Source organism: Microtus oregoni, unplaced genomic scaffold (assembly GCF_018167655.1).
Source record: "Microtus oregoni isolate MIOR12 unplaced genomic scaffold, Mior012 000018F_ref0000195, whole genome shotgun sequence".
NCBI lineage: Eukaryota > Metazoa > Chordata > Mammalia > Rodentia > Cricetidae > Microtus > Microtus oregoni.
In genome coordinates this window covers 16029038-16053351 of record NW_024543077.1, presented here as the reverse complement: position 1 = coordinate 16053351, position 24314 = coordinate 16029038, and the positions used below count along the sequence as shown (strand labels likewise).

The 24314-nt window shown below is 42.0% G+C and overlaps 1 protein-coding gene across 1 annotated transcript; it reads left to right on the top strand.

Annotated features, from left to right (window-relative positions):
• Window positions 1-917: 917 nt before the first annotated feature.
• On the top strand, window positions 918-18863 carry LOC121458660 (PTTG1IP family member 2-like). The gene is made up of 4 exons (XM_041667957.1): window positions 918-1062; window positions 7284-7330; window positions 17287-17380; window positions 18703-18863. Exons 1-4 carry the CDS (start codon window positions 918-920, stop codon window positions 18861-18863), a joined length of 447 nt encoding a protein of 148 aa, XP_041523891.1.
• The last annotated feature ends 5451 nt before the right edge of the window (window positions 18864-24314 follow it).

Here is a 24314-nt window from a genome sequence, read left to right as displayed (position 1 = left end):
TTTGCTGTCACCCTAACCAACAGGCTGTCGAGCGTCTTTCCGTCTTCCATATTTATGGCCAGTATTGGATATTTCACTGGCAAGTCACAGTATAGATCAGTATGCTAGGGACATGGAAATGATCTTTAAAACCAAACCAAAATGGTCTTTACTTAAGGGCATTTTTCTATCTCTCTGGCGTCCACCTCCGGTTCTCTGCAGTCGCTCAGGTCAGTAGCGCTCTGGGTTCAGCATTCTGGTCCCACCTGCCCAACTCTTGCCCATACCCTTTGTGTACAGCTATTGTATTTCCGAAAGTTGAGTTTTTGAAGAGATTTGCTTTAAAAGGTAAGTTTACATTGTTGCCATTCTATATTATGACTACTAAACAAATGATTATGAAAATAAGAGAGGTTCATCTTTGTATTATGTAAAACACACGCCTTGAGCAACTGTATCGGAGTAATCACCTGTTCCCAGCAGAGTCAAGTCCCGGACTGGAAATTTTCAGACAATGTGTTTCGTGGCCTGCCGTGTACCCTCCTGAGAGATATGAGAGAATGGGGATTCATTTACGTCTCTCCAGAAGGGCCAATTACTTTATATGCGACGGACACTGGAAATTAAAACTTACTCCTCTCATCAAAAATCAGCAGCATAGCGGAAAAGGCTTCTGGGGCAGAGAAGGAGCCTTTCCTCTGGTCCAGCGCACAGCCGGCCTGCGGCTCTCAGGGCTTGAGTCCGGTGCGCACCAGGAGGGCGGTCTCAACGTTCTCATTCCAGCCTTAACATTCCAAGGTTCTGCTGATTATGCTGGCGTGCAGGGGTCAGAACAGGACGGCCTGGGGCCCAGGGCTGGGTGGGGCCCCTGAGTGGGGTCCCTGCGCAGGATCTTCCTATAGAGTCCAGTGTCCTGTGTGCAGAGGCCAACCCAAGCCATGCGCTGGCTGAGGGTCTGGAGCCACATTCTCCTGCCCTTGTTCCTCTCGCTAGCTCTCATCCAGCTGTTTATCTCCGACCATAAAAGTACGAAAACCCTCCAATTCTGGAACCGGCAGTTAGAAGCAAAGCACGTAGAAATGGGTGAGTGACCTGTGACGCCAGGCGGGGTGCTGTGGCGGTACCCCACGGGCTTCTCGGTTGGGGCATCCTAGCTGCCTCAATTGTTCATTTCAATACTGGTCGTGTGGTGGTGGTGGTGGGGTGGTGGGGAGACATTTTTGTAAGAAGGTTCTTTATGTTATGAGGGAATCTAGTGAAAACTGAACTCCGATTGTTCCCACTGCCTAAATTCTATTGATGAGAACCAGGAGAAACCGGCTATGCAGTTTAGTATAGAAAGACGCCAAAGAAAAGTGGCCAGTTTCTGTTTCTTGGCAGTCCCCTCATTGCCAGGGGCCAGAGAGGCCAGAAGCAGACTCTCGTGGGGGCTCTCATGCCTGATCTGGCTCTTACATGATTTTAGGGTTAGCTCTTCCGAGGGAGACATGTCAGAGAAGCAGGGATGACGGGCTAAGATAAAACTCCTTCTGGTCAAGAGACTGGAATTCCGGGCTTGGGTGCGGGGCTAGCAGTCCATCTGAAGGGATCAACCACCATGCCAAGGGGCCAGCCCTAGGAAGACGAGCTAGAGACAGGTGGATTGCTTAGTCTTTTCCGGAGGTGATGATGTGTTCGCCCCTCCAGAATCCGTGCCCCCAGCGCAGGAGCTCACCCAGCTGCGACCATGAAGCTCAAGTCTGAGCACCTATCTAACTTGGTCTCCGTTTTCTCTTTTCTGAACACGCTTGCTCTAACACTGTGGGTCCCCCCCCCAACATCTCGGGCTTTTTCTCACCGTGAAGCTGTTTATCCTCTGTGTATCTGACCTCCAGGCTGCCTCACACAGCATGGGTTATTTTTTCCTTTGTTGTTGTTCTGTTCTTCATTGCCCTTTTGATAACTACTGAAATTTATAGCTTGCCTGCCTTGAATTTCTCTTTATTTTCTCTTTTCCTTTTAAACATGAATAAAATAGTTCTTGAGCCTAAACAAAAATTCTTTGCAAATGTTATTAAAGAAGGCAAATGTACCAGTATTAATATTAAATAAGAGAAATTTCAAATTAAAAATCAAACAGAGGAGCTGGTGCCGTTTTATTTTTACACACAGTAAATAAACAACGATGACATCTTAATAAATTTTTATTTGCCTAAAATATATATTTTAAACTGTACAGTAAAAGATATATTTTTAAAAAAAGAATATTCAACAAATTATATGTTTGTGTGAGAAATCAACAGGTAAAGTAGAGAGAATTGGAGTTGAGGAGAGTTTTCTCCAGCAGAAGCAGGGACAGTTAGTTTATTAAGGCAAGATGCACTTAGAGCTCCAAACAGCTGGTGTTTATGCCAGCCTGCACATGTTTGGGTGTCAGGCACATGGCATGATGCAGCTCTGGGCCCCACCTCTTGTGCTTCCTGTCGCATTGGCTTCTTAAGTCCCACCCAGGGACTGGGTTCTCTGTTGTGAGGAACTAAGACGCCCTGGAGGGCCACCTCTGCGCTCTAGTTGGCCCTAGTCTCTGGGGTGTGGGTGAGGTTGAGTGCCAGTGGGAGGCTGTTCTGGCCTTCATTTTTGCCAGCTTGCTCTTTTCATAGGCTAATTTTGCAGCCTCTGTGGAGGCCTCCCAATCTCATTGCCCGCCCCATTCTCTTGCCTCAAATGTGCCCTCAGGGCCAGGGTCTCAAAGTTCTTTTTGGGGGAGCTGAAAATGACTTGTGTTTTAAATTATTTCTATATATTCTACATGATCCCTGCCTATGCAGGACAGAACTGTTGCTTCCAAAGATGCGAGGAGAAAGATCACCGACTCAAATCATCAAGGCCAAATTAATTAAAGCAAGCAATTAATTAAAGCAAGCCTTTTATTTGTGTATGTGGATGGCTTCCCTCTAAGGTGGGGTTCAAGAGGTCAGCATTGGATGTGAGGAAGATAAGGTTGTAGCTCAGGGGTGGGGGGGTTCCCAAATGGATAGTTTAGTGGCCAAATAGGGGGGTTATAGAAGCAGAACATAAGAATAACAAGTTAGTCATAACAACCTACTGAAAGACATGGTTGCAAGGTGGGCATAACAAGGTTGTCATAACAACTGGTGGTCATAATAACCTTTAGAAACAAAAGTATGGTTGCCATCCTGGAAAAGGCAGTACAGAACCATTTGTAGTTAAGATTACAAGGTAGGACACAGTCCAATCCTTGAGAAACAAAGATTTAATCGTAAATATGAATGAACACAGTTTGTCTTTACTATAAGACGGCTTTTAAGCCTACAATGGAGGCAGGCTAGTTCATCAATAGCATCCCCTCAGAATACTCTGTATATCCGGTGGTTAACTAGAATCTCTCCATTTCAAAAATCTTAGTATGAAACTTCTGTGATCTAGAAAATACAAGTATTTTTTCTGTGAGCCTTTGGCAAGTTCCTTGGGCTGCTGTCTGCATGTCTGGAGCCATCAGGTGTTATGATACAGTTGTCCAGTTTTAGGAATAAGATCCCACATCGTGTTATAAAAAATAGTAATGGGGAAAATATAAAAGGTTTCTGTGAAGGAATTCAATCTTGGAATATATTAAAAGCAGAACAATATGAGGTTGTAAGTTATGACCATAATCATTGAAGAAAAATTTAAGTCTTAATAGTTCACGAGTTTAAGCAGCCTTGTCTTCAAGATCTGGAGAGAGGGTAAGGGATTATTATAGACAGAAACTTCTTGTGTCTCTTAGGTCTGGGCAGGAAAGGCCTTTCTCTATCCTGAGAAGGTGTTACCAGACAATCAAAGATGTTTATAGTCTAGATAAGGCTCACCTATCGGCACTGTGACAGGCACTGCTGCTCAGAAGCATTCTAGATGCTCACGAGTTCCAGAGTGGCAGCCGAAGGAGCTGTACATCAGGAAAGCCACTGAGGTTATAAGTGAGGATGTCAGCTTAGGTTCTTAGCAACTAAAAATTCAGTAAATAGAATCTCATTTATCTTTTTTCTCTTAGCTGTCCTTGAAAAAAGAATTCTTCCCTAAGTATCTTTGTTAATTTATTTACTATAATGGTAATAAAAGGAAGTTTGTGGTAGTTTGAATGTAAGTGGCCCCCATAAATTCAATGGGAGTGGCAGTATTAGGAGGTGTGGCTTTGTTGGAGTCGGTGTGGCTTATTGGAGCAAGTGTGTCACTGTAGGGGCAGGCTTTGATGTTTCATATATGCTCAAGATGCCACCCAGTGAGCCATACCACTTCCTGCTGCAAGATGTAAGAATCTCAGCTATTTCTCCAACACCAGGTCTGACGGCATGCCACCATGTCCCACCATGATGCTAATGGACTGAACCTCTGAACTGTGAGTGAGCCACCCAGTTAAATATTTCCCTTTATAAGAGTTGCTGTGGCCGGGCAGTGGTGACACATACCTTTAATCTCAGCACTTGGGAGGCAGAGGCAGGCGGATCTCTGCGAGTTTGAGGCCAGCGTGGTCTACAAGAGCTAGTTCCAGGACAGGTTCCAAAGCAACATACAGAAATCCTGTCTCAAAAAACAAAACAAAACTAAAACAAACAAAGAGTTGTTGTGGTCATGGTGTATCTTCACAGCAATAGAAACCCTAAGACAAGTTGGCTATAAATATTGATGCCACCAGCTAGACATTTGTAATTATATTCTTCAAGGAAGAAGATGTGATTCTCTGGATCAGCAACATTCTGGATATTATAGAGAGAGTGACTAGCAATAATTCCACAAAAACTAGCAAAGAGCCATGTTCTAGCAGTCATGAAAAAGGTGATTGCATGGAAGGAAATAAACACTGGAGACAAACATAAAAACCAGGCTGGGGCCGGGCGGTGGTGGCGCACGCCTTTAATCCCAGCACTTGGGAGGCAGATGCAGGCGGATCTCTATGAGTTCGAGACCAGCCTGGTCTAAAAGAGCTAGTTCCAGGACAGGCTCCAAAACCACAGAGAAACCCTGTCTCGAAAAACAAAAAAACAAAAAAACCAGGCTGGGGCTTGGAAGATAGTGCAGTGGTTAAAGCTGAGCCTAAGCGTGAAGACTAGGATCATACCCCCAGAAATGATATAAAGTCAGATCCGTGATCCCCATCTGCGGCAAGAGGGAAGACAGACATGTTTATTCCTAGAAGTTCGTGACCAGCTTAACTTGGATATGCAATGATAAACAAGAGACTTGCTTCAAAACAATGTAGAAGGTGAGACCCAATACTGGAGGCTATACTCTGACATGCACACATGTCCTTGGTGTATGTAAACCTGCACGCATGCACACACACATGCATGCATACACATATGTGCACACACATGTGTGCACACACAGTTACAAATACAAATACAAACTGAGAGGCATCCCATAAAATGCTGATCCACATTTATCAGAAACTCCCAGGTCATGACAAACCAGGACAGACATCTGTTGCAGATGGAGGACACAAGATGTCTGAAGGCAATACGGAATCCCACAAGACCTTGAAACACAAACAAGACACTGGTGTAAAAACTGAGAAAATCTGGAGTTTAGTTCAAAGCAATACATTTTTGGTTTCTTCTTTTTGAAGTTGAACTTTATTCATTATTATTTTGAAGGTGGTGTGTATCTCAGATCCACACACGCCTGTGGAAGTTGGAGATCAACTCTGTGCAGTCTGCTCTCTCCTCCCCCTTTTTGTGGCCCTGAACTCAGGCATTTAGGCTTGCAAGACCTTTGCATTTGCTCGCTGAGCCCAGCTTGCTGGCCCTGGTTTCAGAGTTCAGATAATGGTGACCAGGTCATTTCTCCTGAAATAAACCTGGAGCAGCATCTTGGACACTCTCGAAGCCTTAGAATCTTTTCTATTTACTTTGTCTTTTCATTGTCTAATGTTACTGTAGGAATTTTAACATTCTTCAAGGGTAGGAAAAGAACTAATGATCAATAAGATTTAATTCAAGAACTGAACTGTATTTTTTTTTCCCAGCCGGTAAGCTCTGCATCTAATTAAACAATCTGAAACTAAATAGACTGTTCTTACAAAGCCTGTGAGTTCTGCCACCAAATAATGGGTAGAATAACTTGATTATTCTTGTGTTATAAAACATGAGCACCAGATATCAGATATAAACTTCGTTTTTTCAGAAGCCATCAGAGTAATAACATGAGCCGTCAAAATGGGTTTTTGAATTTGAACTCAGTTTTCATTATAGAACTTTCACAGATAAGTGATACTATTATGCTATCACTTTTCTACAAAGGAAAAATATCTTCATCTGGAAGGAGCTTTTTAAGTTTTGTGGCAAAGCAGGTTGGAGAATTGCAAGTTTCTTTTTAATTTTTATTTATATTACTATTATTGTTATTTTGTTTTTTCAAAACATGGTTTTTCTGTGTAATTGCCCTGGCTGTCCTGGAACTAGCTCTTGTAGACCAGGCTGGTCTTGAACTCACAGGGATCTGTCTGCCTCTGCCTCCCAAGTGCTGGGATTAAAGGTGTGTGCCACCACTGCACGGCTCAGGTTTCTTTTTTAAATAAGGGATTAATTAATTAGCCAGGAATGTCTTTGTAAAGCTGTTCTGACAACAAAGGAGTTACTAAACTATTTCTAAGGTATGATATGGTATATTAAAACTGTGTGGTGCAATTGACAATTTGCTAATTTTGATTATCTTGTCAGTTGTTTTGTAGAAGTTGGCTAATCAACACTCAATAATGCCATCTCATATTTTTTTTCCCCAGAAACTAAGGGAAATGAGTTGGGGATTAAATTGTAATGGTAGTGTGTCTTCATTAGTTTTCTATTGCTGTAAAGAGACAACATGACCAAGGCAACTTATACAAGAAAATACTTAGTTAGGGGCCTTGCTTATGGTTTCAGAGGGCGAGTCTATGACCGTCATGATGACAAGCATGACAACAGGCAGGCAAACATGGCGCTGGAGCAGTAGGGGAGGCTCTCCAAGCAGCTGATCTACAAGCAGGAGGCTTATAGAAAGAGAAACAATGGGCCTGGTGTGGGCTTCTAAACTTCAAAGCCACACCTGCTCCAACAAGGCCACTGTTCCTAATCCTTCCCCAAAACAGTTCTGCTAACTAGGGACCAAGCCTCCAAACATATGAGCCTGTAGGGCCGATAGTATGCAAACCACCATATGAGGACTGCACTAGGTGTATGTAAATAAAAAAGCAAGCTGTTTGAATATGGATGAATAGAGCTTGAAACAGGAATAAATTGAGCAATAAATTGGCTTTGGTTTTAATTTTTATGCTTTTTATTTTTTTGTAGACTGTGCTCAAAAGCAAACTTGTCCATCGTGTACCCGAGACAAGAGAGTAAGTTAATTTTCTTATGAATAAATTGTCCTGGGAATGTTATGAATTTACATGCTTACAGTTGTCACCTGGAAGATATGCTAAGTTTTGTTTCCTACACTTTGACAGCTGAAACAAATAATGACAGCTATGAATATATGTCCCTTTACTGTAAACCATCCTTTGTGGGTCTAAAAAAATAATGGAAATACTTCAGTATAGACTTGTACTTCCATCTGGAAAATAATACATCAAAAAGAAAGCAAGTTTTTGCTTGAAAAATGAAATCACACCAAAATGTTGGAAGAATTTTTGTAAACAAAGCTATAGCTTTTGAAATATGGCAATATTTTCATTATAACCTCTAAAGGCTAGAAAGAATGGCACATGATCCATAACCTCAGCATAACTAAGGTCCCCTTCTCAGATGATTAAATGTCTTTTTTTTGTATAATTATTTTTTATTTCCAGCTTTGAAGAAAACAACAAATAAGTAAAAAACAAAATCCCAACAGCGATGAAGCAGATAGTGTCCAATAGTGTACAGATAGTGTCCAATAGTGTACAGATAGTGTCCAATAGGAGATGATTGTTCATGTCCCAGCTGCCCAGACTCCAGAAATAATCACACAGAAACTGTATTAATTAAATCACTGCTTCGCCTCTTAGGTCTAGCTTCTTATTGGCTAGCTCTTACATCTTAATTTAACCCATTGTCATTATTTTATATTTTACCACAAGACTGGTGGCCTACCGGCAACGTTCTAACTGGTGACTCGTGTCTTTCTCCTCTGCTGGCTCCATGGCATCTCCTTGACTCTGCCTTCTTTCTCCCAGCATTCAGTTTAGTTCCACTGTCTAGCTCTATTCTACCCTATCACAGGCCAAGACAAATTCTTCATTCATTAACCAATAAAGGCAACAATATGTAGACAGAAGGATGTCCCACACCACACAGCTGTGTCGTAACACTTGAAAAGTCATTCAGGTCTACTCTCTTGGAGAACTGACCATACACTCTGGTGATGGTTTCTGCCATCGTGATCTAGATAAGTATCATTGGCCTCTGCTCTTCTTCCAGGTCACTCTTGTGCTTTACTGAGGACATGAGTTTCTGGCTCATTGAATTCTCCACTCTGTTCCCACCACGTTACCAGCTTTCCTCAGATAACCCTGGCTCAGACACATGCTGTCTCCATGTCCACTTCCTTAACTCTGTGGTTCGGATAACAGGGATAACTCTCTGAGCCCTGAACTGCCTATGGTGCCCGTCATTTTCTCCTTTCCTGGCACTGTACCTATGCTTATGCCTCAACAAGATAAGTCTATCTACCCACCCTCCCACTCAGCCCTTAGTCCCCTCAGTTTCCTTCAGGTGCTTGCCCCTGACCTCACCAGGCTCCCTTGTGAATTTTAATCATTCACGTAGATTAATCCCCCCACCTTTTTGTTTTTCATTGTTTTTGCCATGCAAAATTTCAAGCATATAAAAGTAGAGGAAGCATACCTGTGAACTATGGCATGAGCTCCTTGTCCTTCGCTAGGAAACTGAGGTAGCTGCATCACTTGAGTCCAGGAGTTGAAGGCTAGCCTAGGCAACTAAAAGAAACCCCGTATTTAAAAAATAATATAGGAGACAGTATAATAAAACTTTATAGCACTAAGGGTCATCTTGGGTAACTTTATCTCATGGACATCCCTCTTTCCAAGTAGATTATTTTGAAGTCAATAATGACATGAATATCATCTTATTTGTAAATATTTGACCCTCTATATATGTCTTCAATAAAAATTGAAGTATTACATATATAATCATATCTAAAAATTAACAACTAAGTACCCAGTTACTTTTTTTTGTTTCATATTTGTTTGTTTAAATCAGATCCACATGCTGTAATTGGTGGAGACATACTTTAAGTCTCTCTGAGTCTATGCATTCTTTAATCAGATCCACATGCTGTAATTGGTGGAGACATACCTTAAGTCTCTCTGAGTCTATGTATTCTTTCTATTCTCCTTTTCTTTTATTGCAAATTATTCATTACAGAACAGATTGTTGTCCTGCTGAGCTTCCTCTAGGCTGGATTTTGCTGATCACAGCCACATTACAAAGATGACTTTATTGTTATTGTTTCCCTTTCCCTGTTTTTATAAGGTTAGTAACTAGACAGAAAGGACTGAACACATTCTGTAGGGGCTTTTAGTGGTAACACCAATGCTGAAGATACATTAGAAGACAGATAGGACTGTGGTCTAGCCTTTAGTGATGCCAGCAGTAAATGATGTTCTCCTATATTGTTAACAAACTTGCCTTCCTGTTGGCCACTCACATTGCCCAGCTCTGGTTGGTCTCTGATCCTCCTATGCTCCAGTGCGAGGCATTATTAGCGAATTACTGCACAGACACACTACAACACAGCCCTCGTTAGTACAGCTGCTAAGGCCACCTGATCCCAGGTGCTAATTATTCTTTGCTCTTTTGGTTAGCAACATTTCCTAAGAATGCCCACAGTAGTAGTTCTAGAACATTGTGACCATCCTTAAAATGCCAATATCATTCACACCCCTCACATCTCAATCTCAAAAGGTGACTTGATCTTTTAATTTTAAAGACAAAAACAGAGACTCTGGGTATTAGCTTCAATCACTGAATTTTAGGATGACTGTCATTTTTATTCAGATTTACATATCCTTATCATTTTTCCTTAAAGGATTAATACCTCCTGCAGTCCTGCTATACTTCGTAGGACTTACACCTATGCATCGTTCCATTTTCTTTCATACGATATATATTGTGTTGGTCTTTTGCTGTCATATTTCCTGTTCTCAGTTCCCTAGGACAAAGGCAGGGTTTTCACCACCTTTGCGTCAACACACCTCACACATTTCCCAGCACACACTTGCAGTGATCGAGTGGAAAGCATTCAATAACTATTGAGCTATTAGAAGGAGCCTGCGCTGCATTCAATACACTCGCTAATGTAACAAGGTAGAGAGTTTTATCTTGAAACATTTCTACACACAAGCCATTATGACACATCTGGAGATGGGACAGTGACTTCCACTCGCAGATTTTATTATTTCCCACACTGCTCCAAAGACCTGTTTTACAGGCAGCAATTCCTACAGCAACCAAGTATTTGCGTTCTCCTTGGAACCACACAGGAGGGACAGATGTTTGGCGTATCTTGGAAAGCCCTACTTTGTGTTCATTGTTTCACTTAACTCAAGAGAATTATCACACCAGCATCTAATTTCCCCCAAACATTATAGTTTGAGTTCATATAATGTATGTTCTTAGGTGAAAGAGAATCTTTAGATTCTGTTTGAATATTTTCCTTGTAGTCTGATAGCAAAGGCCATCCTTTCTAGAATTAGAAAATGTTCTGGCCAAAACAAATCCATAAAAAAAACTTATTTAAAAGCCCACCCTTAACTTGCTCATAAACACAGCATATGAGAAAGAAAATGTGGGGGCTGGGGAGCTAATTGAGTGAAATGCTCGCTATAAGCACAAGGAACTGAGTTAGGATCCCTAGGACCCATGAGAAAAGCCAGGGCTGGGGAAGCCAAGTCAGACAAATCTCTGGAACTTTCTGGCCAGCTAACCTAGCCAAACTGGCCAACCTGGGGCCTCCTGAGGATCAACACCTAAAGTTGATTCCTGGCTTTCACATGCATACACACACTCATACTTTGAATACACACACACACACTCATGCCCTCACGCACCACCAAAACGTTGATGTATTTGTTCCATTAAAAGTAAACCTTTAAGAAGACCATGCCAACTAAGCAATTTTTGCGGGTCTTTTGCTGCCATTTAGAGTTTTATGTATCACTGCTGAGTCTCTGAAATGATGGTTCTCAGTCCTGAGGTCACAGTGGTGAGATTGTCTTTGGTAAGTTTTGTTCTTGACTAATTGGAGTGACAAGGCTGAATTCTGCGGTGAGTTAAAGCAATGCCTCAGAGTAGATCCTGGGTTGTCTCTACAAACAAGTCTTTATCATTCATCCCTTCCTGATATGGATTACTGTTCAGGATGGAAAGGAATGACATATAGAAAGCTATAAGACTTGTAAACCTCTCATGGCCTAACTTATGTGTTGACTAGTTCACATGGGAAGGCTGTTATGTGATTATCAGATGCATTTATAAATGCTGGAACCCAAATTGCACCAAGAGATCCATTTTAACACTTGTTTTTCCGATAGTGAACACATACAAAAGTGTGTAGGGCGTATATACTAGGAGATGATGGGTTCAGATCCAGACATCTTGTGGAGGATGCTTTTCTTTGACATGTTTAAGGCCATCTGGTAGGCCTTGTGTTCTCTCTTTTCTGCTGAATGATGTCAGAGCTTTCTCTCTTACACGTTCTTTTAGAAACCTTCAAGGTGCGTCTCTGTAGTCTTGCCTCTGTTCTTGCGTCAGCCTCAGAAGCAGGCCAGTGAGAGGGCTCGGTGGGTAGAAGTTCTTACCGCAGAGTCTGTTGGCCCAAGGTTGATTCCTAGAACCCACAAGACGGAAGGAGAGAACTGGTTCCTGTAAGCTGTCTGCTGACTTCGTGCACGCCACAGCTGTGTATTGTACACGTGTGCACACATACGTGATAAGGAAATAAACACAGTTTTAAAAAGCGCATAAGTATACGCACACCTTTAAAGACTCAGAGGTGCTGTCATCTCATTGATTGCTTAGAGCTGCCGTCTGTTTCTCTGCCTTGTCGTCTTCCTTTGGTTCAGATAAAATGAAAAATCCTTTTTGTTCTTTTTCGTAGGCAATGTATGTATTTTACTACTGCTTGCCACACAGTGTCATGTCGTCTTTAGCAAACTTACTTACAGGTTGCTAAAGCCTCCCCGTAACCAAATGCCATGGCATCTCAAACCATCCACTTGCTCTTCCAGATGTTAGCTCTTTCTTTGGTCATCTTGCCCTTTCCAGGGGCCTCTTCACTCACCCACCTCTCTTTCCCTTACCTCGTTTCATCTTTCTCATGAGAGCATCCCTAAGTTAATATACTCGTCTTTGGTTTTGTAACATGAAGTATTTTGAATGTATTTTCACTGAAACTTTTTTATACAACATACTTTGATCATTCTTTCCCCTCCCTCAATTCTGTATAGATCCTCCCCTTCCCACCCAACTTAATGCTCTCTCTCTCTCTCTTAAAAAACAAAAAAGACCCACCCAAACAGAGCAAAACAAACAAACAAAAAACACATTTAAAAATAAAAGTTAAAAGAATGAAAATAAAACTTGGAGTCCATTTTGTGTGGACCAACTCTTCCTGAACCCCTGAGGCTTGCCCTTGAATATGGGTGATATTGAAGAATGTGTTTAACTGAAGAAAACTGATTTTTTTCCCTCTCCCAGCATCCATCAATGGCAAATAACTTCCCAGAATGCTATCTGGTTTGCACCTGTGCAGGTCCTGTGCTTGCTGTCCCGCTATGAGTTCGTATGCACATCAGTCTTGGTGGAGCTGGAAAGCACTGTCTCCTTGGCATCCCCCAGCACCTCCGGACCTTACACTCTCGGCTTCCTTTTCTGCATAGACCTCTGAGGCTTGAGGGAGGGATTTGGTAATTACATCCCATTCAGGACTGAGCACTCTAAAGTGCCCCCCCCCCCATTGTCCTGTTGTGAGTCTCTGTGTTTATTACCATCCACTGCAAGGAGAACATTGTTACAATGGATGCTCATCCTGTGCTCTCTTACCGGAGACCCTTACGCCTACCAGATCTCTAAGAGCGATGCTCACGGCTGCTAGATTAACATTTCTTTCTTGGTATTTGTTTTTCTCACTTCAAACTTAAAATGCCTTTAACTAAGTTGATCATTTTGTCTTCTTTATTCCTGGCATCATCCCTCAAGAATTCTAATTTTAAAAATCTTTGACTTCTCTGCCTTCCAGAAAACGTGTCTATTCTTTTCTTTCCAATGGAGCAATCCTAGACATTGTAAACTGCTACTCAATCCCTCATTTGCATACCCCTGACCTTCCAGTCTCTTCTCAAGCCTTAGTCATTATAATTAGATTTTGAATTAAGTCACCTTTACCTCCCAAATAATCCAATTCAGTCTCTATTGTTAAGTAAAACACAATATATGAACCCTTTAGTTGGACAGTCAAAGCCCATCACAATGCAAGAGACATCTATCTTTCTGAATGACTTTACAAAGACCCACCAGTACAGATTTTCACTTTGCCATCACAGTCCTTTTATTAGTGTTCTGCCGTGTCTCCTGCATCTCTCCCCTTCCCTGTACACATCTGCTTGTTCCTCAAGACTCATGCTACATTCCTCATATTGCTCGAAAGAAACCTTGTCTGGTCATTCTGAATAGAAGGGATACTTTTTCCTGTTATCACATTTTAAATGTTGACTATCTTGAAATTATAATATTCTTGTATTCAGAGATGTGACTTTGTTTCTCTAAAGTGTGCACACTCCACCTTCCAGGAAGCAGAAACAATGCTTTGTTCATCTGTCCAATCTCTGCTGCACCTGGCTGTAAACTTTCTTTTGTTCTTTGCATCCTAACACTCATTTTCTGTTTGTAGTATAATATTACACCCTTTTAAGCACAATATCAACCCACCACTTATCATCATTATGTACCTTTGCCCTTCCTGTATTTTACATTTTAATAATGTTTCCATATAAAATAGCAATTTCTATATGTGCATAAAGTTGTTAAAATAGGTTCTACTCCAAAATGAATATTCCAGCTGTCCCATGGAGCAATAGTAACCATCACTCCAAAGCCCTTAGCTAGACTCTTAGCTGTCATATAAGAAGTTGAGGTTGTAAAGCTCTCCTAGTTACACGGTTCACCCTCCTTAGCTACAAGGAAAAATCTCATGTTATATTAGTTTTAAATTATACATTACCAATTTGGGACACTCAATATATTATACTGTTACCCTGGGCAATGAATATGAAGTTCTGTGCTTTGAAGACTTTTTGGACATAGTTACAGTAGTTAAGGTATCTTTTTGTGGTTAAGTGGTAGAAACTCATCTCAAGCTGATTTAATAGAAGAGAGAATTCACGCCTTCATAAAACCGAGTGGGCGTGGCCTCATGTTCAGCTGTCACACTCTCAAAGGCTGTCACACTCCCGTTTCTCTTCTGCCCTGTAGAGTGACCTCACTTTCTCCCACACAATCTGGGTCTTCTCCAAACCAGCAAGAAGAATGATCACTGCTACAGCTCGCACAACGTCTGTGGATCCAAAGAGAGTTCTAATTGCTCTTCTTCAGGTCAAACCAGCACAATAGACTGGCCAGAGGGATGAACTACCTTGAGTGTCACTGCCCGGGTCAAATAACTGCAACTGCTCTATATGCAAGAAAGGAACTGAGAAGAGCTGATTGACAGCTTCAGAGCCACACAGCATTGAGTGAAGACACCCACAAGGACAAAGGATATAATTATCAGAAGTGGAAACACAAGATGGGTCAACACTAGACAAATCGAACTGCTTCCCTTTGCCCCATTTCAGCCTCTGCCTGTTGAGGACATACATGTCATTTTAAAAATGCCTCAGGCAAAATAATGCTCTCAGTCCTCATTAAAAGTGACATTTAATCACAGTCACTGTGAGTTCTGCTCCCAGTTGAGTCTAGAGTCTCACACAGACACGAACAAATCCTGTGTTTGGAAATGAGTAACCATGGGCCACGCTCCATCACGTCAGCTACACAATGAATTAAACAACTCCCCAGAATCAACAGGAAAGGAAAATCAAGGTAACAATAGTAAAAGTGGCCATTCAGAAAAGAGGACAGTCGTTAGTGGTATTGTACCAGAGTCTGTGCTATGTGCTCATCTTGAGTTTCCCAGGCAGAGCAGTGAGCTCTTTGGCCAACAGGTACATCCAAGTAACGCATCCTAAAGATCTCCATTTTCCAGAGGGAGATACTTTAGAGGATACTGTGGACTTGTGATGGCTACTGGGTCCTGTCAACCAGCATAGCACTTAAATAACAAGTTCATCTCTGTTAGGTTCACATTCATGAGGCAATTTCTCCTCAAACTGCCGTACGCCATGAGCTTGACTGTTAGGAGCTCTGAGAACTAAGAGCTAAGGCTAGCTGCAGGCCCTTAGCATTGAGTGCCTTTGCAGTGCCATAGCCTAAGGTAACAGGTCTGTCTACCCAAGTGACCCCATTCTCGGGTTTCCTTTAACAACTTGATCTGACCTTTGATCTTGGCAAGTATGGAAGAAAAGCTTCTCTGTGATTCTTCACCTCCATAGTTTTGGGGTTCTGCAGCAAGGAGTGATGTGAGTACATCTAGACTCAGTCTCCCACAACGGTTTACAAGTTCAGAACCGGGCTGCCATTTTTACTGGCTGTGCAGTCTTATTATGCAAGTCATTGGCCCGTTCTGTGCTTTATTGTCCCCGTCTGTGTAGAAGCTAGCTTACAGGAGTGTTATGAGAGTGAAATGAATTAGTTCATATGGAAGACTTAGAACAATGCCCGTCACGGGCTAAGTCCTGCGTGGCAGCCGTTTATCAGTCTGGACATCTGCAGAAAGGATTTATGTTTATCTTCTGTGTTCGTCTGCTCACGCGTACCACATGCTTGCCTGAAGCCCTCATAGGCCAGAAGAGGGAGTTAGATCCCCTAGACCTGCAGTTACAGGTTGTTGTAAGCCAGCTGAGTACTGGGAACTGAAACCCAGATCTTCTGAAAGAGTAGCAAATCCCTTTAACGGTCGAGCAATCTCTTCAGCTCCACTCCTGGCATTTTTGTCTTCTTCCAGGGTCTGGTCTTTGCTCACATCACTGGCCTATTCTGCACCTGATGCTGACAAGGGTTTGCGTTCAGACTTCCTGTTTCCATGGGACCGTCTGATCATCACTGAGCAGACGGTGGCGGGAACTGACGCGAGGCTGATTGACAGCCAGCACGACCAATACCATCGTAAGAGAGGCAGGCTCTCCCCACCCCCCAGAAGAGTAGTTGCCGCAGAATAGGGACTTCAGGACATTTCAAACACTACCTCCTGCGCTTCTCAACACTGCTTCCTGACACAGGTTTTGGGTTGAATCCTCAAAAATACAGCATCTGAGAAAGGGATTTAAGTGTGCGTGACATCTGTGTGACTGAGTAGTAGTGAAAATTCCACGAAGGATTCCCAGGATCCTAAGAGAAGGGACGAGAGTCAAGAAAAGAGAAGAGCTCAGCATGTGCATTTGCTCCGACCTATGGATCACCTGTGGTTTAAAAAACGAAAAGAAAAGCACATAGCAGAGAAGTCTTTTAGCTAAAAGCAAAGATGTTCACTGGGACACTGTTTGGAGCTCTGTATCAGTCAGTCAATGAGGATAGGAATCTCAAAGGCAAGGTGGTCCCCAAGGGTAGATATTCCCAAAGGGAACTTGTGAACCCCAGGCAGCCATATGCACTGCTTCTGTTGTTTGAGAACTCAGGTCTGGAAGAAAAAAAAGAAAAAAGAAAAAGAAAAAAAAGCCCTTCACGGCCTCCAATGATTTCTACTACTAATACCTTAACAGTGTTGAGAACGGTTCGGATTTATTTTAAAAAAATATGTTGGGATTCAAAAAATGAAGATCAGAAAAACAAACCAGCCACCACTACGGAGACCTTTTACCTCTACCGAAAGGGCAAGATCCTCTCTCCACAAATCCTCAGACTCCACACTCAGTCTCTTCCTCTTTATATTCCTCTCTCCACCCAGTCACATCACTCCTGTCTGCACCTCCCTAGTGCTGGTATTAAAGATGTGTAGCTCCTAAACACAGGGGTTAAAGGTGTGAGCCACCACCACCCTGGATCTGTTTCTAGATCGACCTCGCGGGGCCCAGGGTAGCCTTGAACTCACAAAGATCCTGAGATTAAAGGTGTGTGCCACCACTCCCTTGTACTAGTTCTGCAAACCTGCTGCCAATGTTACCTACTCTGACACCGCTTTATCTCCGCCTTCCCCACACAGTGCATTTGGTGCCGAGAAGAAAAAGTCTGCAAAAAGTACTGTTTCCCATATTCTGACTGCAAATTCAACTCCATCTTCTGGGCGAACTGTAGAGGTAAGTGGTCCTCATTTCAATTTTTGTGACTTCATTGCATCTGACTTGCGCATAGGAGAGATTTGCTGCATTTGAGGGATTCAAAATGATTGCATTTGCATTAGCAAAATTTTCTAGTCCAGGGCTTCTCTTCAGTGCTGCCCTCGTGGGTTGTTCTGGGTGGAATTGATTCAAAGTGAGTCAGATGGGACCCTTGCCGTAATACTCAGCAGTTAGATTTCATTTGTAAAAATCTCTATTGTGGGATGTTCATAACCTAGTTAAGGGATGTTTGTGTTGTGATGCTGTAGAAACTCTTGACTGTGTGTGTGTGTGTGTGTGTGTGTGTGTGAGTGTGTGTGGTGTGCACATGTGATTGTATGTATGTGTATGTATGTACATATGTACATGTTAGTTCTGCAGATGTTCTGAGCCGAGTGGTTTTACTGTAACACACTTCCTTGGCAAATGGAGTCTGTCTGGAGAATTACTATTAAGAATGGTGACTCCTTCAGATAGCAAATCTCATTTACCAAAAAAGTATCTTTCTATTTGTAATGTCAAATTTGGACATGCTATATGGTAGTTACCAAAGCAGGAAAAAAAAGTACTAATATTTTTCAATGAAATTTCTAGAAAAGCTAAAACAGGTGATTTTCCAAGTGAGCACGACTTTGGTAAGAAAAGCCCATCTATCAACAAGTTGTCTGATGTTTTTCTTAACTGAAATGAAAATATATAATTCTGCCTAAATCTCTGCTTGCTTCAGGTTCTATGGGTCTTTTAAATCAACTGTATTTGGACCTTATAAAGACAAACACCTTGCATTCACTAGGAAGAGAAACTCTGGTCTCCTATTTTATGTTTTCCCTTCTAGTTCATCTCACTGCCTCTCAGGCTAATAAGCTGTGTGGTCTGAAGGAGGGGAAAGTTCACCAGAGTAGACATCTGCTCCTCCAGCCAGTGTGGGCTGTCTCTGATAACAGAACACTGGTGCTTCGGCAACAGCCCAGCCTCTGGTGTCTACAGGCACCTTCCCAGAAATGGCAGTCTGGGCATTTACTGTCTTACCTGCTGAGAAAGTACCAGAAATGAAACAGAGGCCAAATACAGGGGAACTGGTGCAGTAGGCTGCTAAGCTCTTTCCAATGCGGGGTTCAGCAGTGACTGTCGTATTAATGGTGGCCTTAGAACACGCAGGGCAGTGCATGCTCTTGTAGCCTCATTCCAACAGAGATCTGAGAATGTATGTCAGGAATTCAGATTGCATGATACTAGAAGAGTTAAAAACATAAGAATTTTTTGATCTGTTTTTAAAATATGTCTCTTTTCATCAATTTCAGTTGACCTGTTTGGAATCACGATGCTGATACTGGTTGCATTACTAGCAGTAGGATTCTTGTGGTATTGCCTCGCCTACCACTTATACATGCAGGAGTATGTCATTTTACCCTTCCTAAGAGTCCGCTTTGGGATGGTAGCACTGAAAAAAATACTAAGATAGTTAACAGGAAGTGTTTAGCTAAATGCTTAATGAAAATACTGAAAGGTACATACACTGTTATAAGGTAAAAAGAAAGACTAACCAAGTTTCCTGTCCCACCTCCACCTCCAGCATGCCTCTGCTGAAGCCAGCATGCCTCTGCTGAAGCCAGCATGCCTCTGCTGAAGCCATGCTGCAGCTTGGCTGTTTGTGGTCCTGCTGATTACCTTCATGCAGCTGAATTACATGGCTGAATGTTTCATACTGCACTAACGTCACATACTATTACACTTAGCGCCCCATCCGGAAAACTGAATATTTCATCTTGTGCTGTCCTGATAATCACTGTTATTATTTTGCTATTTTATGTGTTATTTTGAGATTTTTAGCCATTTTTTCTTGTTTTTAGTAACCTAAAGGTTACCAGTGTTTATATATTGCTTATCTTTTAGAATTTACTTAGTCCATTTAATCCTCTGTTTTTATAATAAGATAAGAAAATTTTATATTAAGATTAGAAAATTTGAGGGCCAGGAGTGGTAATGTTCTCCTTTAATCTTTTATTGTTGTTTCCCAAGGAAGAGTTTAGTTTCTCTGTAGCCCTGGCTGTCCTGGAACTAGCTCTGTAGACCAGGCTGGCCTCTACCTCCCAAGTGCTGGGATTAAAAGTGTGCGTTACCGTGTCCTGCAATTCTCCTTTATTCTTAGTACTGAGGAAGACAGGCAGGGCTTGCTTCTCTGAATTAGAATCCAGCCTGGCCTACATTGTTAGACCTTGTCTCAAAAACGTATTTTTGGATTCCCCATTTTCCTTATCGTTTATCCTCTCTTCCCTTGAGCCCCGGTTCTGTAAGCCTTCACACTCGTTTGACTTTATGGAGAAGTTACTTTCCATTTTGCGACTGTAATTCCCCCTCAGAAGGCTCACATTTCAAGTCTGAAATTTAAACTGTTCAAGCGATTGGATAATTCACACTCGAGTGAGTAAACATAGAGTGCAAACTCAAAACAGAAGAGCAAGTACAGTTCTATACCACCAATCCACATCGCTTGAGGGAGAAGCAACAATGTCCAAGCCGATGGAATTCTCTTTCTTAAATTTTCTTTCTTAAAATTACACTCCATCTTAAAACCACACCTCACTTCATATATGTTCTGTATCTTTCTTAGTTTGCCCCTGTTTTTCTAGGAGTTTTACATTTTTCCCGTGGAGTTTTGAGATAGCTTCACTATTTCTTGTGATCAAACATGAAGCCAGGCCTGGTGCCAACATGCCTTTGATCCTGGCACTCGGGAGGTGCAGGCGTATTAGTGTATTAGGGTCGGCCTGATCTGCAGAGCAAGCTCCAGGATAGCCAGGAGAGAGACTGACTCTATCTCAAGGAATCAACTAACAAACAAGAAAATATCCTTAGTCTAATAATAATAATAATAATAATAATAATAATATTTATTCTAATAATAATCACTTATCTTTACATTTGACAAAATATTTTTCCTATAGTTATTCTTCTGAAGCTCTCCTGAGTGAGTTTTTAATTAAGTTGGCATACACAATAATAATGTTCCTATGACATTTTTCATAAGTATATGTTATTATACTTTGTCCTTACTCTCCCCCAGTGTCTTCCTCTATTTCCCTTACCTGGCTCTTTCTCCCCCTCCCCCACCCATCCAATAGACCTCCACTGTGTTTGCAAGAACATTCTGTTCTAATTCACAAAAACTACTTTCTTTTCACAACTAAAGTAGAATATTTTGGTTCCCTGTCTTCCTCTGTTTCGAGTCTTTTCCTTTGTTTCTTCTCCTGGAGAATAGAGTGTCTTTTTCCAAAGTGGCTTTGCAGAGCTGGAAAATATTCATACAGCTCATAGTTCTTTCCCAATTTCTCTTTTTCCACTCTTTTATAGCTTGACATGTTTTTTTTGTCAGATTATATGCCTTTTATAAGATAAGATAGGAAGATAAGACAGGTAGAAACAACTAAAAATAGATGCATACAAATAGGCTTATCTGCATGTAAAGCGATTTATGTGTCTATCTGTGTACACACACACACACATATAAAAGGTTGCCCAAAATACAGTTTGTTTGTTCAGCACCCTCATTTTGTCTAGGAAATTATATTTTCCTGATGTCGGGGTTTGTGTCCTTCCCTTATTAACATATAACACTTTGTCAGTAGAAGACAAAGTAAGATGGCCATATCCCTTTCCTCTCAAAAGCAAAACAATAATGGTGCAGAGAACTGATGGGACACAGTACATGCGTGGCAAGAGGCTCTTTTTTTGTATTTTCTTTAAAAGATTATGGTATGCCGGGCGGTGGTGGCGCACGCCTTTAATCCCAGCACTCGGGAGGCAGAGGCAGGCGGATCTCTGGGAGTTCGAGGCCAGCCTGGTCTACAAGACCTAGTTCCAGGACAGGCACCAAAGCTACAGAGAAACCCTGTCTCAAAAAAAAAAAAACAAAAACAAACAAACAAACAAAAAAAGATTATGGTGTATTATATCATTACCTTTTTGTAGTGCTTACGAACACAATAACAGACGACAAGCATAGGAACAGAGGCCATAGCAAGCGCCCATTGCTGAAGCTTCTTCTATTTCCCTTTTAAAAGATGATTTGGAAATGCAATCTGACAACCGATTTGGTTCTGGTTTAGCTTTGCTGTCCATCCCCAGTTTAAATTTCTTTTACAGACATTCTCTACCTTTGCTAATTGAGTGGGCACAGCATTCATGAGAGTGTTCTATAAAGAAGTTGTTCTTGATCATCTAGTCATCCCCAGCTGGATTCTAGAGGCTATGCGGCTCAGCAGCAGAGCGCTTGGCTAGCATGCAGAGGGCCCTGGGTTCAAGTCACACCCTTCCTCTCATCACTTAAAAGACAGAGTAAGGCTGATCTCAGTGAGTTCGAGGCCAGCCTGGTCTACAAAGTGAGTTCCAGGACAGTTAGGACTGTTACACAGAGAAACCTTGTTTTGAATTAAAAAAAAATAAAAAAATGCTGGGTGGTGGTGGCTCACGCCTTTAATCCCAACACTAGGGTGGCAGAGACCGTTGCCTCTCTGTGAGTTCAAGGCCAGCTTGGCTTACAAAGCGAGTTCCAGGACAGGCTCCAAAGCTACAGAAAAACCCTCTCTCAAAAAATAAAACAAAAAATTAAAGTTTTAAATGTTAATAACACATAGATATTTGATATACTCGTTTTCTCAAATGCTTGTTCTTTATCAAAGTAGTTATGATGTGATACGCACTCAGTATCCATGTCACTAGAGATATTGAGAGGGAAAGATTAATACCTTGCCTGCATGTGGGACAGAGAGGTGGAAAGAAGCAATTGTTGGTTTTATTGTCAATTGATTTTCTTGTATTTTTCTTAAAATGCACTGGCTCTCCTGATGAGTAGATAAGACAATATTTCATGTTAAGAAAGCAACTCTACTATACTCTATACCAAGAATTAAGATAATTTCAACTGTAACCAATCTTAAACTTTAAATTCACCACCATTTTGAACAGGCGGCAGGCCTTTTATTATGCAAGAAATGGACCAGTTCCTGGTTACCGCGACTGGAATGCTACCGGCAAGTGCTTTCTTCCATTTGACAGGCTACCCCAGACTTTTTCAGTGGCTGACAGCCAGAAGTCAGGCTCTTTGTAGACCCACAGAGCTAAGGTCCATGTGGGAAACGTGACAACAGATGTCATTATCCTCATTTTGCAAAACACATTAATAATTCAATAGTTAGACTAGGATTTGCAAAATAGTAACAGAAATGATCATCGGAGTACTGGCAGGGGAGTGCTAAAAATTTTAAACTGTTTGGGGATTTAATTACTTCCCCTTTCCCTTCTTTTACCACTTAACTGAGGAAACTGAAGGAGACCTTTGTCTTCAGGAATTCTTGGGGATTTCCCCCTTCGTCTCACCCAGCCCTCCAGGTTACCCATTGTGCAACTCTTTTCTGAGTTCTTCAAACTTCCCTTAGTTCCCCCCTCACTTGTGGCTTCCTCTGGCTGGTCACCTTCATCTCTACACAAGGCAGAGAATAAACAGGCTTCAGGTATGAGGAGTAGGAAAACATGGGGTTTATACATTGTTATTTAACAAAGCGTGGGGGAGAAAGAGCAGTGCTGGCCCACACTGAGTTCTTGGAAAATGTATCTGGATGATTTCCTGGCTTAGGGAGTCACTGATGGCAGCTGATTTTCTGTCACTGAGGACAACGAGTCTGGTGGTTTCCTCAAAGACTTGGCCTTTTCCCCTTTGTCAGATTCTCACCAGGCTAATGCTACCCTGTGTTCCTTGACTCCTAAATATTCAATAGCAGGAGTATTATGATCACAGTAGTGTATTTATGGCATCCGTGGACATTTTATGACTGATGTATTTAAAGATTAAAACTGTAATGCTGTTACTGGATTTTGTTAAAAGTCTTTGAGAAGGTAAATTTATTTCCTTTTCCATAGCATATTATGAATAAATAACTGAACAGACAGCTCTTTCGGAGAGAGAAGGCGAACGTTCTTCAAAGGTAAGCTTCTTAGAAACACTGCAGAGAATTTCTTTACCCTGGCCCATTTGTAGGAAACAGCTTTTCAGGAATACATCATTAGAATTATTGAGAAAGGAACACTGAATCTGTGAATTCCATAGACGAATTTCAATCCCCGAATTGAAGGGCGTTAAACCCGAAGGCAAGGGAAAGATGGGGCTGTGCGAGTCTCTTTTTATATTTGTTGATAAATTTAAAAGAAAGACAATAAACTCTATTGAGGAAAAACAAAGCATTGATCTAGCAATGGCAGAAACAGGATTGGAAAGAGGAAGCAGGGAGGTAAAGAGTCCAGGCCCAGAGGAACAGGAAAACAGAAGGAAAACAGCCACGTGGGGTGCCGCTCCCTGAAAGAGGCCCACAGGCCTGCTGGATTTCAGCAGGGGTGTTGGCAGGAGTCCCGCGTGTAAGGGGCAGACAGAAACAGTCTTGGGCGGAGGGAAGAGTCGAACTGACATAGGGACGCCGGAGAGAGAACACTGCAAATCGTAGAAGGAGCTCTGGAACCAGCCAGGCCTTCGGGGACTGACCTGACCCATGGAGGGACAGTGGTGTCAATCATTAGATGCAGGATGCAAACCACAAATGAGGTCAGTTTGCAAAAAGGACCTGGCGTCTGGAAGAATGAATGCCTTGTCCCTGGAGAAGGAAGACACAGGAGTGGTGTGCCGGGGTCCACACCACAGCAGCTGGCATTGAACTAGGCCAGAGGTCCTCATCCTGTAGGTCGCTACCCCTTTCCAGGGTGGCCAAGGACAATCAGAAAACACAGAGATTTACATTACGATTCACAACAATAGCAAAATTAGAGTTATGAAGTAGCAACAAAAATAATTTTGTGGTTGGGGGTCACCACCACATAAGGAACTGTATTGAAGGGTCACAGCATTAGGAAGGGTGAGGACCACTGG

What these genes read in the sequence shown, in the direction of transcription:
- LOC121458660 (XM_041667957.1), top strand. Translation starts at nt 918, where the DNA reads ATGCGCTGGCTGAGGGTCTGGAGCCACATTCTCCTGCCCTTGTTCCTC. An exon ending in AGCAAAGCACGTAGAAATGG is followed by an intron (nt 1,063 to 7,283) that starts GTGAGTGACCTG and finishes ATTTTTTTGTAG; the next exon opens with ACTGTGCTCAAAAGCAAACT. An exon ending in CGTGTACCCGAGACAAGAGA is followed by an intron (nt 7,331 to 17,286) that starts GTAAGTTAATTT and finishes TTCCCCACACAG; the next exon opens with TGCATTTGGTGCCGAGAAGA.